At 33.9% G+C, this 16,998-nt stretch overlaps 1 protein-coding gene across 4 annotated transcripts in view; it reads left to right on the forward strand.

Moving 5' to 3' along the window:
• The window catches only part of NUA (nuclear pore anchor), a 42,650-nt gene that overhangs the window by 7,519 nt on the left and 18,133 nt on the right, over positions 1–16,998 (forward strand). Inside the window, exons 7-23 of one of the 4 annotated variants that reach the window (XM_023655665.2) lie at positions 28–117; positions 2,467–2,544; positions 4,053–4,162; positions 6,304–6,424; positions 6,567–6,659; positions 8,908–8,956; positions 9,318–9,421; positions 9,490–9,558; positions 12,398–12,541; positions 12,632–12,739; positions 12,822–12,935; positions 13,511–13,589; positions 14,245–14,291; positions 14,373–14,446; positions 16,486–16,588; positions 16,670–16,804; positions 16,875–16,973. In XM_023655665.2, coding sequence (XP_023511433.2) covers positions 28–117; positions 2,467–2,544; positions 4,053–4,162; positions 6,304–6,424; positions 6,567–6,659; positions 8,908–8,956; positions 9,318–9,421; positions 9,490–9,558; positions 12,398–12,541; positions 12,632–12,739; positions 12,822–12,935; positions 13,511–13,589; positions 14,245–14,291; positions 14,373–14,446; positions 16,486–16,588; positions 16,670–16,804; positions 16,875–16,973 — 1,617 coding nt within the window. The remainder of the gene's footprint in view (positions 1–27; positions 118–2,466; positions 2,545–4,052; positions 4,163–6,303; positions 6,425–6,566; positions 6,660–8,907; positions 8,957–9,317; positions 9,422–9,489; positions 9,559–12,397; positions 12,542–12,631; positions 12,740–12,821; positions 12,936–13,510; positions 13,590–14,244; positions 14,292–14,372; positions 14,447–16,485; positions 16,589–16,669; positions 16,805–16,874; positions 16,974–16,998) is intronic. The other 3 variants (XM_023655666.2, XM_023655667.2, XM_023655668.2) reach the window with 3 other exon arrangements.

Consider the following 16,998-nt stretch of genomic DNA (forward strand, 5'->3'; position numbering starts at 1 on the left):
ACATCGCATTGTTAATTGTCTTTGTAGGTCAATAAGCTTGTTGAACTTTACAAAGAAAGTTCTGAGGAGTGGTCTAAGAAGGCAACAGAACTCGAGGGTGTCATAAAAGCCTTGGAGGTTAGCTTCTACATGTCAAATTTTTACACCAAAATTTATGATTTGTTTCCCTTTTCCATTTTTTAAAGGAAATAAAACGGTTCATGTTACAAATAGAGATTTCAATATTGTCAATATTATATCGGTTATATATTGGTAAAGTAGAATGATCGATAACAACACAAGCGGGTAGCATTTGTTTAGAATATCAGCGATTTGTCACCATTAACTTGTTGATATTTCGCTAATATTTCTTATTTACCTTTGATGGTCAAGATATCCACAATATTTTACTGATGTTTGTGAATATTTTATTTTATCGATATTTTACCTCTTTATCAAAAAGATAGTCATTTATATTTTACCAATATTGTTCCGATATTTGTGATATTTTGATGATATTTGTGATTTTTTGCAACTTTCTTCCTTCCTTACTACCAACATATGCCTTGATTTCTCTCCCTTTAAAAAGTTTAGCATGAATTTTTGAGTTAGGCCGATAATAATTTTTTTTTGCCAAGAAACAAAGAAAAGGGTATTCACTGATCACAAAAGAAATAGAACCTTCTTCTCAACTTCTCCTTTATTATCGATCGTATATCGATGCTTAGGAATTTTCAAGCTGCCTACGAAGAAGGGATATTAATTTTTGAAACCCTAGTCCTTCTGAAGGGCTCTTGTGTAAACATTTTTGCATCGTTTAAGTAATTACTCTCCCTTTGTGATTCAGCTTTTACCTCATGGAAGGGTAAGATTCCTATGAAGGTTTTTTTTTTGGTGGCTAACCACGAACGAATTAACACCTTGGATAGGGTTTTGAGGAGGGTTCCCAACTTGATGGGCCTGTTGTTTTGCATCTTGTGTAGAAGAGTGGTAGAGGGTATTGATCACAGTCCTTGAGAGTGACTTTGCTTATTTAATTTGGGGTCGATTTTTGTACGACTTCGGTATTAGCTTGGCTAGGCATAGAAGCTAATATATAGAGATCAGAGGATTCCTGCTCCCAACCTCCTTTTCATGAATTAAGGAAGGTTTTTGTGGCAAGCTATGATGTGTCTGATTGTTTGGGGGCTGGGGAGAAAAAACAATAAATTTTTTTGAGAGTTTGAAGAGCCTCCATGTGTGGTTTGGTCTTGTATCTTGTTCAATGTGTCTTTGTGGGAATATATGACTAGTCTTTTTGTAACATTTTGCTCGGTCTTATTTTGTTGGTGGAGGCCTTTTTCTATAGGCTGCCTCCCTTTTGTGGGCCTATGCTTTTTTGTATGCCCCTAATTTTTTTTTTTTTTTCTTAATGAAAGTTCAATTATTAACCAAAAAAAAAAAAAAAAAAACATATTAATGATTGTCTATAACCTAAAAAAATATCTTACCGTTGTTAATGATGTATTTGCTTGCATGTTTAATTAACTACACAATCAAAGTTTTATTCAATTCTTGACGTACACAATATTTACTATCTTTTTTGAACAAGAAACAAAAATTTAAATTGATGGAAGAAAACAAGACTAATGCTCAAAGATATGTTATTTTACTATCGATCTTATATTTATGTATAATGATAATGATATATATGTTTTTTCAAAAAGAAACTTCTCATTGATATAATGAAAATGAACAAATGTTCTAGAGATGCAAACTCTGCAAAAAAGAAAAAAGAAAAAGAAAAATACAAATAACAAATACAACCTTATAGAGATTTGCCATGAACATAAATAAAAATTTAAAGAACAAAGAGCTTTTTCAATATCTTCGTCTGAAAAATTTATATAGCTTGCGAATGAAGGTTGACAGATAGCTACTTCAAACCTTTTAAAGAAAACCATGAATCGACCTCCAACAAACAAAAAACCTGTCATTTTTTTTGAATGCTTTATTAAGATGCTATATATGCTTAAAATGATTGTTTAAGACGTCAATTTGTTTTTTATGAATGCTTTATTAGTTCACAAAATTTTAATAGATTTCTGTGATATCTGTGTTTTTGTTTCTGGAATATCCATTGATATCCAATGTCCGTAGATATATCTGTAAATTAGAGTTATCGATATTGACCTCAATGTTTTCATCCATGGTTACAGAGTAAGATAATCCCTTTATGAGTGTATAAGTATCTCCCATACAATTCATACTGTTAATCATTATTCTCCAAGTTTTATTTGAACGAAATGGGTTGCTTTTCTTCATTCTTCATAAGAAGCTGTGTACTTATATTTTTCTTACCTTTTTCACTCCTCGGGAGTTCGTATCCTTTGTCATTATTAGTTTCTTTTCTTTTATCAAAGAAAAGGTTATATCCTTTGTCATTATTAATTTCTGTTTGTATCCTTTTCTTTCTGATTTTGCATCCTTTTTTGCAATTGCTACTAGACACATTTGAACCAAGTTGAGAGTGATTATAAGGAGAAGCTTGTAAAGGAAGAATCTGAAAGAAATCGTTTGGAAGAGGTATGGATTTATTAACCAAGGCTTCTTTTACGTTTATTATTGAAAGCAATAGAGCAGGAATTTGTGCAGTTATTTCCTTTACAATGATGACTCAGTGTAACATATATTCTGTTTGCACAGTGCCAGAGGGTTTTACTAGTTTCTCTTTCACTCTTCTCTTTGTTTATAAAATTCTTTGTGCAGACGAGAATTTTCAGTTTGATTCTTTGAGATCATACTGGTAAATATTATTTGGAATTCAATGCATTTCAAATTTTTTGTTGACAGACCTTAAGAAATAGTGGATAATTGCGAGGACATAATTTCTGATGCATGCTTGTTTGCTTGATGTTTATGTTCACGGTTCTCTCTTTGTGTTTTGGGACTCTTTTTTCTTTGAAGGATTTTCTATATGAAGTTCTCTTTGGCTCGGCTTTCTGAGGGCAGCCTTTTCTGTTGGGTTGGGTTATTCTGGCTCTTTCCTTCAATTTTCTTTTGTTTTGTTTTCTAGGTGTTCTTTCATTGGATGAGTTTGTCATATGTTTTCTTTTGTTCTTTTTATGTCGTGTGGTTCTTTTTTTTTCTCACTTGCAGAGTTTGTATCTTTGGGCATTAGTCCCTTTTTATTTATTCAATGACAAGTCGATTCTAGTTTAAAAAAAGGGGGTTTTGCTGTATTATATTTTGTACAAGAAACAAATTTCTCAATGAAAAGTTACAAAAATGCTACAAAACGAAAAGATATCGATTTTTTCTTTACCATTAATTTTCTGATGTTAGATGTGAGTGCTACCTGTGGTTCTGTGCATAAGCTTGAATTTGTAAGCAATTGGATCTTATTCAACACTAATATCTCGTTTTCTAAAAACTTAGAGTAGAACAAATAGTGATTTAATGTTTGGTTAGCTCGAATCCAAAAATTAATTTGGAAAGCGGTGGGTTGGTCTATTTTTTGAAGATAAAACTATGTTTTCAGGCTCCTTAATAGTGAATCCAAAGATATTCAAAACACAAAAAAATGAATTTTGTCAACTTCTGAAAATTATTCATGATTTTCTTATTTCCTTAAAACTTGAAAGAAATGTCTCGAAATTAAGGTCAAAATGCCACTACTGTTCTTCATCCACCGGGTCTTGAAGGGCAGTTCATTAAAATGCCACTATTTTTCTTCTCCTTCGAGCGATTATCATGTGGAAATGATTTTACACATAAAAAATCCGGATGTTTTGTCCTTGGGAGTATTGGTGATGATGAGGATCATCTCTTTTCATTCTCTTTTGTGTTTTCATGTGCCACTTGTTTTATGGGGTTGATCACATCGAGGCTTGCCGCTGCTTCGTTTGTTTGTGCTCGTAAATGTTAGTTACTTTTCTTTGTCAATCAAACTTGTGGTTATTATCGATTGTGCTGCTGCCTCTATTACTTTGGTTATATTTTGTGATCTCTATTTCTTATATGGAAATTTCTTTTCATTGTTTCTTATATATTCTGGAAATCTGTTACTATATTCTTTTTGTTATCGATAATAGGTGGCTGCAGATTTGAAAGTGAAACTGGAAAAATGTGAAGCAGAGATTGAACTTAGTAGGAAAAAGAACGAACTCACTCTTTGTCCCATCAGCAGCTTTGCTCCAGATGTGTATGTTATACTCCTCAGCCTGTAATAAATGTCGTTTATATTGTTGTTATTAACTTCAATTGTTTTTGCTTTTCAAGAAATAAAAGTTCTCTACTAATATGTGTGACATACTAAAGGTAGTCACAAAGGTTTTCCTTTTTTTTTTTCTTTTCTCCCTGATGGACCCAATCCTATCCGCTTCTGCTGCTATCAGTGGAACCTAGTGTCACCGCCATCTGTCTTTATTCATCGTTGTTCGACTGCCATAGACCGGTCACCTTTGTTCATTGTCCTTCAGCTTTAGCATTTGTGCTCGTTCACAATCTCATTTTTTGGTTTAGTTGGTGAATGCTTTTCTCTCTTCTCTATGGGTTAGCTTTAGTAGCCATGCATTGTTGCTGCTTTCCTTGTCAACATTGCCTTTTTTTTAGTCATTGTTTTCGCCTTCATCTATCAGTTATATAAACTTTTGATTGGTTGCGGGCCTTAGGATTCTCAGCTTTGATTTTTTCCTTTGTTGAATTTTGGCATTTTCCTCGTATTATGGCTGAAAGTAGCTGATGTGTTGATCATAAGTACTTTAGCATTTGGTTGAAGATGACGTGTTTTTTGTTCAAGATGCGAAGAACAAGTTGATTATTCCTCTTTCATTCACATTTGCGCTGGTTGGAAGGCTCACTTGTGTATCTTTTGCTTCTTCCGGTGTCTATGAACTTTCTCAAGCAAATTAGAGATGATAGTGGTACAATTGGTTTGTTAAAGTGAAGGTTTATTCTGGTTGGTTCATTTATTGGATTGTTTGGCCATCTTCTGAGGGAAGAAAGCTGGTTCAAATTCCTGTGAGTTTCTTTAATAAAGGTTTGTATATTTTCTGGGAAATGCTAAAAGACTAACTCAAGAGTTAGGATAACAAGTTGCATGTTTTAAAGGATTTAGCTAAATTGTATTTGGACTAAAAATATCCTTTTGTAATGTGGGATGTGTATTGAAGAACTTGAATGGAAAAAAAACTTTGGTTTCTAGTCAACAAGATCACAAAAGATTCTTTAAGTATTGCTGAAAAATTGCATTCTTCTAATTCTTTTTTGGTTAAACAAGAACCAGAAGTGGAGATGTTAAATTTCATCGAGCTAATGGTTTTTCTCACAACAATTAGAAAAAGATTAAAAATGCTTTGGAAAGAGGGTTTCTTTTGGTAGGCTTGGGTGTGCTATATTGTGGGGTTTTTGAGGTGAGAAAAGTGATAGAATCTTTAGAGATCGAGAGAGGTCTTGGGGTGGTGTTTAAAATCCCTTATTAGATTCTATGCTTCTCTGTTGGCATCTGTGACATTGTTAGTCTTATTTTACTTGACTGTTGGAGTCCTTTGATTTAGGTTGACTCCCTTTTTTGGGTTTTTTGTATGTCTGAATAATATTTCATTTTTTCTTGATGAAATTTTGTTTATTCATTAAAGAAAAAGTAACCTGAAACGTCATCGAGGCTCCTATTTTGGATTAGTAGAGATTTTTGTAGTCTTTGGGAGGTTGTAGCTTTTTAGCCATCAATGAAAAGTTCTGATTTCTCACTGAAAAAGAAAAAAACTTCACTTCAACACACGGGGTGCTTCACTGGGGAGCCATACATGTACAGAAGCTTCACTTCACTGTTTTTTAAATTAGTGCCTATCGTTTCAATCGTCTCATATTTTGATATTGCAGCTGCATTGGCATGCTGTATGCCTATCCTATCTTATGTCCTTCATTTGACTATGATTTCTAATTTCATTGTCATTTTTGGTTTAAAGAAACTGCATGAAGGGTAATCTTTACCAGCTACCATTCAGCGGACTTCTCTTCGTATGTGTAACACTCCAAGCAAAAGAACTCTTTTTAACCTTACTAAAAATTCTTATTAGGAGCAAAGTTCAATATTGAGAATGCTGAGAAGTGGAACTGAAACTCGTTTTGTGCGATAAGGTCTCTAAATTAAGTTCAGTTTGGTGATGTATTTATAAGTGGTCTCCTGTGAAACATAAAATCTGTGACTCGTTTGTTGTTGCGTGATGGGTTGCATATGGTTCTTAATGGGATTTTATGTAATCTGCCTTTGAGTAATTCTGTATTTCGCCTTTTGTGGTTTGTACTGATGCCAATTTATATTTTCGAATTTTTTTGGCATAGTTTGATAAATCCGAAGGAAAGTAGTGATGTGGTTGATGACTATCACAAATTCGAACCCAGGGTACCTGTGGGTGTTTCTGGGACAGCTTTAGCGGCTTCACTGTTGCGTGATGGTTGGAGTGTGAGTACTTTAGTTTTTATTGTTGGTACTTGCTTTCTTTTACATTTTTAATGTGTGGCTTGTTGATCTATTTGATGTGATTCTATATCTTTATTGATTTATTTCTTGTTAAAGTGGAAGTTATTTATTTCTTGCTTACTAGTTGGCCAAAATGTATGCGAAGTACCAAGAGACTGTTGATGCTTTGCGGCATGAGCAGATGGGAAGGAAAGAAGCTGAGGCAGTTCTGCAGAGGGTATGCTTTTGCATGCAATTTATTCAGTTTTTTTTCGTTACTTGTGATTTTTATGCTGCTACAATTTAGATTCATGTGCAGAAGCCTCAAACTTGTGAAGATAAGAAGTTTGTTGGGTAGATCAATGATCCTAAAAGCCCATTTTAATGTTATTCCTATTTTTAAATAATTACCTTCCGTTCAAGATTTGCTTATTGCATCTAGATTTAGGAGTTCCTTGACAATTTGATCATTTAATTGCATTTCCTTTTATATTTTGTTATCCTAAGAACTAGAAATTATGAATTGGTGTGACTATGAAAAGGCCACATTCAGACACATGAGATAACAAAGACACATTAACAAGTGCATAAGGGGGTAAAAGGAGTCACAATAATGGTAGCATTTGAAAGAGCATTTCTTTACTTTTTCTAAGGAGTTTCACAATAATGGTCATGTTAGTTTCGTTTGGAAGGAGAGTTTCATCTGTTTGATTCAGAGAAAAGATTGGTTGCATCAGTAAAGGACTTCAGGGGTGGATTAGTTTGAGGAGATTTTGGAAACTAATTTCGGATGACATTTCACTTTTTTCAAGGAGGTAAAGGATTTATTAGACATGCACTTAACATACCACTCCTTCAAGAATGCAAAAGGCTTGCCATGGAAAAATCTCATTAGGGCTTTCTTCTGGAGTCAACGGAAAGAAAGAAATCAAAGAGTATTCACATAGATGGCACATGCTTATTATGGTTTTAGATTACGTTATGGTTGAAAAAAAAAAAAAAAAAAAAAAGACCCAAAACCATAATAAATTATTATTGTCCATTATTCAAGACCTTGGGGAACACAGATTATTTGGAAGTGTTTGGATTTATTTGCTTATTATGGTTACCTTCTCCATTATGGAAGTGTTTTGATCTATTTGCTCCTTTAAATTGGGGAACAGTACTCGAATTTTGTTTTGTTATGATCCTTGGATTGGAGACTTTCCTTTGAAGCCTTGCGTTCCTCAATTATTTGCCATCTGTTCATCTTCTAATGGATCAATCTCGGATTTATGGGATAGTCATCATTTATTTTGGAATGTTGTCTTTAGGAGGTTGTTGAAAGATGAAGAAATTATTGCCTTTTGGGGTATTATTTTATAATGAATGTTTGGTTTTTATCCAAAAAAAGGAAAAAAAAAAAAAAAAAAAAAAAGAAGAACGAAACAAACAATGTTCAAGGATGCAAGGGGTATCCTCGAATAAAGGAGAAAAGTGGCAAAATTAAATTTTACTAGGTCATATAAGCATTACATGATATTTGAAAGCATATTTATCAAACAGACTACTTGAACGCGTATGAGATGAGCTTTAGAGCTTAATATTGAAACCAACTAGAAGTTGAAGCAAGTTTGCTCAAGAACCGAAACCAAAAACCTTATGTCAGATAGAAAATACGGAATAGATGATGCCAAAAACATTGTGCAGACAAAAGAAAAGAAAAAAAAGGATAACTGTGACCCTCCATTTCTTGCCAACAAATATCACAAATGGATGGGGACAATGCATATAAGAAGAGATATGGACGAATGTAAGGATTGAACCAAAAACATACAGGAGGGATCAATCCTCCATACTTCAGCATCATCCCAATCAATACGTGTTACAAACATGATAGTTGTAACATAAGCTCTTTGAATTCAGCTTCCTTGAGCTTCCTTTTGGCTAGAATTTTGAAGAACCACAAGCTGTATCCCAGTAGTAAAAAATGAAACCATTTGGGTTGACAATGATGTTCAACAAATGAAGAAACTAATTTTATAAGCAGAGTGACCATGCCCATGCCAGATTGCATTCCAAAAAAAATAAAAAAAGTGTATACACACACACACACACAAAAGACCACCAACTCCCAGACCTCCATCAAACAATGATAATGAAATCTCATCCCATTGAACTAATTGATTCTATTTACCACCGTTGTTACCTTCTCACTACCTTCTGCTGTTCTTTGGTGTTTAATAAAAGTTCCGCCTACCTAAATAAAGAACTGCTGGCCTGTTGGAATATTATTTTTTCTGTATGTTTGTCGTTAGAAAGTTGGACAGATTTGGCTTATTTATTAATTCGTTTGGTAACAATTCACTCTGAAAGACGATGATTTGCCTTTCTCAAATGCTAAATACTAACTAATGTTTCTTTATAAATTCTGAAAGGCTTGGCCTTAGTTTAGTTGGGTTGATTATTATTCCCACTTTTGAAAGTTGGAATTTTGTTTTCCTCAGGTGCTATGTGAATTAGAGGATAAAGCAGAAGTCATTTTAGAGGAAAGAGGTACATATCTAATGGAAATTTTAGTCGTAAACTTGATTCGCGAGCTACCCTTCTATTTCTTGATTCAAACGTTTTATTTCCCCTCTTTCATTATTAATCACACTTTGATCTTCTGTATTTGTTTTTTCGTTTAATCTTTGGAAATTGCCGTCTATCTTTGTCTGTTTCTTTCTGAAAAAAACAAAAAAAAAAACAAAATAATAAGTGTTTGATCTAGCATCTAGTTTGGATATGTGTTCACCTTTCTCTAAGTCCTCGCTGGGAATCTAGGTTAGATATGTTTGCCTTTGTCTTGATATTCTGTTATCTGATGTAACATTGTTCATTTTGATTTCCTGATTACTTATCACATTTTTTGCAGCCGAACATGAGGGAATGATCGAGTCATATTCCTTGTTAAACCAAAAATTGCAGCATTCTATTTCTGAACAGGCAATTTTGGAGAAATCTGTTCAAGAATTGAAGGTATGTATGTGTTAGCAGTAACTTGTCCCTGGTATTTTATTTGTTGGATTTATATAATTGTTTTGCAGGCTGTTTTGAAGAGACATGAACGTGATTACATGTTAATTCAGAGAGAGAACGTTGACCTTTCAAGACAGGTAATTTAAAATAACATTCTTTTTCTAGCACCTTTTGATTGCACTAAGAGGTTGCTACCTGTTCATGTGTGCGTGTGTATATATATTAGTCATGATATTCCGTTGAAGGTAAGGTTTGTTTGAATAATTTGTGGACTAGTAACCTATGAGCATGGATATAAAATCACAGACATGATGAAATGCCATTTCCTAAACATCTAGGACAAGGACGTGAAAGACACATTTATATAAATACAGAACTTTTCGAATATGTAAGTTGTATACTTGATGAAAATTGAAGTTTATAAGCTTATGCATTTGTATGCAAAAAAGAAGGTTTGATGTATATTATATTTTGAAATTTATTATTTGTCTTATTTGCTATCTGTGTCAATCAATTTCCTGTCAAGTGGTTGATACTTGTCTAATAATTGTGAAATTGGTATTCACTATCTAACACATATCAATGTGCTAACATGTGACCTATAACTTCCCAACAAATGTTCAAGTGTCCAATACATGTTGGACATGGATGTGTTACTCAAATTTGTGTGCCCATGCTTCTTAGCTAGTAACAAGTATACATAAATTTTTTATTGGTTGAGTTGGATTAAATTTTTGGGTAGAAAGTTAGAGTCTGTGAATTTTTTTTTGGATGTGCAATAGAATGGATTTCATATATTTGAGAACGTAGGATGTATGGGTTCTGTTTGGTTTGTGGGAATGGAGGTTTCCAAATGTGTTTCTAATTTTTAGTTATTTACCACCCAAAATATATTCACATTTAAAAATAAATGTATTAGGGTTAATTTACAAGTTTAATAGGAACTTTGATTATTATATCAATTTGGGCTGTCTTCATTAAAAAGTTTAAATTATATATCGAATTTAAATTACGCTCTCTTTTTGTTTGTTATTGGAAAATTTATATATAGAGAGATTTCGTGAATCGGGTAGGCAGTTTCTGGGAATAGTTTGTGGGAGAGTTTTGGCCTCTTTAAGTGCTCAGGGAGTATACTGTATTTTGTTAATTTGTATTTTGATTTCTTGTTCCCATCAAATTAGCATCATAGTGATTTGATCTTGAAATTCTATTAAAAAAATAGGAAGATTTTGTCAGAAATGTATGAATTGTTGAAGTAGCGTGGGCAGAAGTGACATTATTCAATATGAAAACATTTGAGGAATTGAGCATAGATATCGGGCAGAAGATTGAAGAACATTTGGAGTAGAGGAAAAACAAGCTTACAAGCTTAGCCGGTTTATCTTTTGAGCATGAGCGGGTTTTCATTTCTTCTTTGAAAATTTTAGTATCATGTTTAACAAAAAGCTAATGCATTGTGGGCAAGATGGAAGAAGATAAGAGCAACAACAGATAAAAAGGATTCAATCCAACATTTACTTTTTTTTTTGTTAATTAAGAGGCTTTTCTGGAATAAGAAGGATAAAACTTTCATGCAAAAGGGGGGAAAAAAAGGAAGAAATAGTTCGATTGCAGTTGTAAAATGTTATAAAAGAATGCTCTCTTCTCTCTCCTCGGACTAGTTTAGCATTTCTTTGAATCTTCCAATTTTCATCCAACCTTTCGGAATTTGTTACTTTGTTTTTTTATCTGAGTCATGGTGTTAAGTAGCTGTTATGTAGGGAATACATTCTTTTCAATTACTGAGTGGGATAATGAACTTCTCAAATTTGAAGAATGTTAGTGCCATTTTTTCATCTCTGCGCACTTTAAGCAACTTCTTTGGATTGAAAAAGCTTTAGTTGATATAACGTAATATCCTTCGAAAGCTTATTTTTCCAACATGTTAAGCATGGGTTCTCAAATGGATTTCGAACAGTTCTTCTGGAAAGAGGAATAGTTTAATGGTACCATTTGGATCTAACATGAGAGATTAGCTTGTTTTGTAGGAAATGATTTTGATGCTTTGGTTAAGTGCTTTAAAATTGAATCGTATCTGAGAGGAGATTTGGAGGCAAAGGTCACCATAAATTGAAGGCAATAGGAAGCACTTGTGAATATATGGAAACTATTCAGAAAGAAGAACACATTTGTGAGGAAGTTTCCAAATGGTCTAATTGGATGTGATTAAAGGAAATATTCCACATACCTCTGTGTTTTTGGATCTGTTGATTTGAACAAAAGGCCAAGACACACTCATCTCAGCCTCATGCTTGTTGGGTTAGAAAGGAAAAAGAGTTTATGGATGTTGATTGAAGCTCTACGATTGTTATTACCAGAATGAATGATCATGTTCATTGGAAAATAATTCATATGGAATCAGAGACATCCTTTGTGTAGAAATTTCAAATCAATCCCTTAGACCTGAAGATCATTTGTCCTTTGGGGTTGTAAATTCAGTGTTAGTCATTAGGTTTATACTTTCAAATCATTTGGTTTAATGTTGGGTTCCACTGTTCTACTCTAAAATGTTAAGTGAGATGTTTTTTGGGGTGAACAATATTACATATAAATCTTAAGTTGTTACTATTGATTTTCCCTTCTGATGTGCTTGAGAGATATTTGAAGTGGTGGGTTCCGTCTGAACCTTCATATTCTTAAATTAGATTGTTGCTGTAGTACAGTCTGAACCTATTAAGATTATATTTGTTTTCATAGCAAAATGTTTCCTTGGTGTGCTGCAGTGCCATTTATGCACAAGTATTGAGTAACAATATGTACAATTTCTTGTTGATGTTTATTGCTACTATTTGGAAGCGGAACACTTAATACTATATACCAGTTATGATTTAGTGCTGCGTGAAGGTTGCTCTTAGTGTTAAGCAGGTCACTAAATACTATTTACTAGTTACCGTTGTTTTAGTGGCATCACTAACCATGCTTAATTCACATTTTTAGGTTACAATTCTTCTAAAGGAATGTCGAGACGTACAACTTCGCTGTGGATCTGCTGGACATGATGTTCTTGAGAATCTTTCAACACCTACATCCTTTCAAATCAATGTGGAGTCTGATGCGGATAGAGTTATATCTGAATATCTTGTATGCCTGACGCTGAATTATGCTCACCCTGAAAATAATTAATATTAGTGCTGCAAAACTTATTAATATCTTTTCTGGTAAATAATTAAGCAGTTAACCTTCAAGGACATAAATGGATTAGTTGAACAGAATGTCCAGCTGAGAAGCCTCGTACGTAAACTTTCTGTGCAGCTTCAAGATACAGAGCTTGATTTCAAGGTTTGTCACCATTATTTTTTGCCATGATTGCTTTCTTTCTGTGAAATGTTATCACAAGAACTTGAATATTATGGAAAAGCAGGAGAAACTGGAGGCTGAACTGAAAAGTAAAACTCAAGAAGCTGCATCTAGAGTTGAAGCAGTGTTGCAAAAAGTTGAAGAGCAGGGACAGATGATTGAGTCCCTTCATGCCTCCGTGAGTTTATCTTGGATTTCACTTAGTTGGTCCCTTCCTTCTAGTGTGTGTGCATTATTTACTTTTACGTCTTACAGGGGGTTTGGCTAATGGGTTCTTTAGGAAAGATATTTATTTAAATGTTGAAAGTATAAGTTGCCCTAAATTCAGTGTGGTTTGAGGCCACTGTTGATTTGAATTTGATTTTGTGGTTTTGCTCATTGCTTGAGGTGGGATTAGAATAATTTTCTACTACTCCTCCCGTTTCTGGATACTTGTTTCTCCTGAATCAAAGAGGACAAGAAATTCTCAACAAGCCTATTTTTAGTCATTCATTGTTGTTAAGTTTCTACCAACCGAGCATCTGACTTCTTGGTTGAGGGTATATGTCTGAGCCGACTTCTTGGTTGAGGGTATATGTCTGAGCCAGTTTAACTATACTTAGGATGGCAGGAAGTAACTTTCTTTTATTTTTCTCTTTTTGGATAAGGAATGGTTCAATTTGATATTTTTAGTTATTCCTGTTAAATATGTTTACGGAATTTCTATGCTTTTTCCTCATAAAAATAAATCTTCGTAATTTCTGATCAATGTAGGTTGCCATGTACAAAAGGCTGTATGAAGAGGAGCAGAAGCGTAGTTTGCCTCGCTCCCACTCTGCTGGAGTTGCTCTAGGTTTGTCTTTATACACTTGTTCTGCGAATGTCTTTTCTTTTTGTAAAGACAATGTGGTAAGATTTAACGAGTGGCATTCTGCCCAAGTTATCTTTTCCGTTCTCTCCATTATTAAGCTCAGTTACATATTAACGATTCATTGTTGTCAAAGAAAAAAATGTTCTCTGGCATAAACCTTTTCCAATTCTCTGGCATAAATAGGATCTAACTATTATATTTCCAAAAGATTTTTTCATACTAAAGTTTCACATCATTTAGGAATGGTGTGATGTTGGTTCGAATTCTTTCTCAGAATACAGAGAAAAAAACCATAGATGTATATCTGCGAAGAAATCAACCTGGTCGAGTTGAATTAATTAGTATTCTGATTGCGAGCTATTTGGGCTGAAAATTTCAAATTTTTGTCGAAGTCAACTGAACACCAACGAAATTGTTTAGGATGATGTTTGGATTGTGTCGCACTATATTTGGATCAAGTACAAAGTTTGCCTTTTCCTCTCTCTGTGTCTATCAGTCAAAACGATTAAGAGACCTTGGATAACAACCTTATTTTGTTATTGCATGCTTCTATATCTTGGCTGTTTAGATGCTTGTGCGTGCTAGGGATCTTCTAATTCAATGGTTTTACATTTACAAATTTACCTTATTTGTGCAGCAGATTTTTGTAGGAAGGAACTCAAGTTTGTTTCTGAAGATTCTCAGGTTTGAATGGCAACATAATAAAAAGGTACAAGTGTGTAGTACTCCTTGCTTCTTACCATTTTGTTTTCCACCGTTATTTAGGAAGACACAAAGGCTGCTCTGGACCAGGCTTCTAAACGAGTAAGATCTCTTGAGGAAGAGCTTGAAAAATCTAGGTAATTTGCTTGCTCTTGTTTAATTTTGAAATTACTATCAAGCACAAATAAATTACTACTGCTGAAACGTGTACTCTAATATTATTTCTTTCAAGGTGGCCACCAAAAAGATTTCATGGTGGAGAAGGATGTACTAGCAAAAGTCATTTTGAATTTTTATTTATACAATGTTGTCTATAGATAAGGGAAGGAGAAAGGAACACATTATTTTCATTTATGTTTTTCCATGGTGTAACGTTTTTCTTTTTAACAAAGAACCAGACTTTTCATTGAAACGAGACTAGCCACGGAAGCAATAAAAGCTAAACAAGGGGCACATCCAAAAACCGATCCTGGAGAACATGAAAGATCCAAAAAATGTGGAGAACCTGTAAGGTCTAAAAAATATGAAGGATAACGGAAGAAACACCATCTTTGAACCTAGGGAAGAACGAGTGGCTTCTACCAAACTACTTTCAAAGTAACCCAAAACCGACTTTTCATAATCAGCCGATGTTTGCTTTTGCTGAAAGAAAACTTAGCGTTGGGGGGGGGGGGGGGAGGTTTGAAGATGACGAACGAAGAGAATAGTTGGATGGACGAATCTTGTAATAAAAACCAGAGAGAAAGACGCCCGAGGGCTGGAAGCTGAAGGCTGAAAGATGAAAGTTTGAGGTGGGAGGAGGAAGAGAGAAAAATGAGCATTACGGGGTGCTACAGTCTAGAACTTTAGTAGTATTTAAGCTACTAATCACAATCCACATTTGAATGTTGATCTTCTCGGTAAATTTTGACTTTCATACAGCTGAATGCAAAGCATTTGAGATGGCGCCGCTGCAGCCTAGAATTTTCTTGATAGAGATTTTATGAACTACCTTCTTTTCGTTACATATAAATTTGTTGACTGCTCGTTCTTTGGGAGGTTTGTGCATAGTTGATCTTAGATCAAAAAATATATATATTATCACGAAGTGGCTGTGGCATTTTGAAAGATAAAAAGGTGGCCTATGATGAGATGTGGTGAAGAGCAAATATGAGCTGTACTCAACGAAAACCTTGTGAAACGAAGTTGGATGGAAAGTCTCCTTCAGTCCTTGGAAGGATATAATGAAGTCCTGTAGTTTTTTTTTTATTTATTTATAGAAAAACGTTATTTACAAGGTGGTTGATGACCAATCCACCTGGGGCTGCCCCTTTGTGCTACCTTTCTTCACCCTTGCTTCTCCCTTTCCAACCTATCCAAGACTAGAGCAACTTTTGCTACAAATCCAAAAATATCTCTTGTATCACCATGGGAAGAGCACGATTGTTAAAAAAAAGAGTAAGAATGTAAAATTTAGAGAGAACCTTTCTTTCTAATTGAGGGTGAGATGGTTTAAGCCAAAGCAAGGTCATATTTTAGACAGGCTAATTTGAAATCCTATTTGAATTCCAACGTCCAACTCTCAATAGGATTTTCTAATTGGAATTTCAACTTCCGATTGCGTTTGAATAATCTTTTTTTGGTTCCTATAAATAAACTTCCAGTAGAATTTTCTAATTCAAAATTCAACTCTCAATAGTATTCCCTATTTATCTTTCTTTCTCTCTACTTTTCTTTATTAGCAAAATATTTTGATAAATAATGAAATTATTTTTTAAACTAAAACTTAGACTAATTATTTAATTATGAAATTACAACTTACTTTCTTAACCTATATTTAATTATAAAATTACTGATATTCTATGGCTTTACAAAGTGGGAGGATAGTTCTGTGAACGAAGTGACTTTCTGTATTCATTGCTGCTATTGCCTCAGTTTCCATTTTATTTGTGGAGGTCAGAATCCTTAATTTGGATGAGTGATGGGCATTTCTTTAACTATTTCGTGTCGCGTCGTATCTATGTGACAACACTACTACAATGCAATACTTTCAGTGTAGTGGCAGTCGTATATTATACATTGTGACACTTGTTTGTTGTAATATGACGTGTTCATTTTTTTTATATGTTTAGTATGTTTATAAAATCTTCATTTCAAAATTATTGCTAATGAACCATGCTTGACTTTTAATCCACAGAAGCGAGATAAATTTAGTAAGGACTGAACGTAACAAGTTTGAACTCGAGTCAGGTTTTGCCAAAGAAAAATTGGCTAGTTTCATGAAGGAATTTGAACAACAGGTGAGATCACGAATTGTCATTTATTATTTGTTTGAATATGGCATGAGGACTCATTTCATATTTGGCTTTTATGCAATATAGAGAGTGGAAATGAATGGTGTGTTGGCTCGTAATGTGGAGTTCTCACAACTCTTAGTGGACTACCAAGGAAAACTGCGGAAAGTTTCAGAATCCTTGCACAATGCTGATGAACAGTCCCGGAAATTGAGTATTGAGGTAAGATTTTATACTTATCAATCAAGTTGGGGTTGTTATCATTCTCATCTTATACTTTTGTATTTTAAAGGTGTCCATCTTAAAGTCTGAAAAGGAGTTGTTATCAAATGCTGAAAAGAGAGCACATGATGAAATACGAAATTTATCTGAAAGATTATTCCGCGTGCAGGTTAGTTTCTGATAGATTTTTTTTT

This window comes from Cucurbita pepo, chromosome 15, assembly GCF_057944985.1.
Source record: "Cucurbita pepo subsp. pepo isolate OVF chromosome 15, ASM5794498v1, whole genome shotgun sequence".
In the NCBI taxonomy this organism is placed as follows: Eukaryota; Viridiplantae; Streptophyta; class Magnoliopsida; order Cucurbitales; family Cucurbitaceae; genus Cucurbita; species Cucurbita pepo.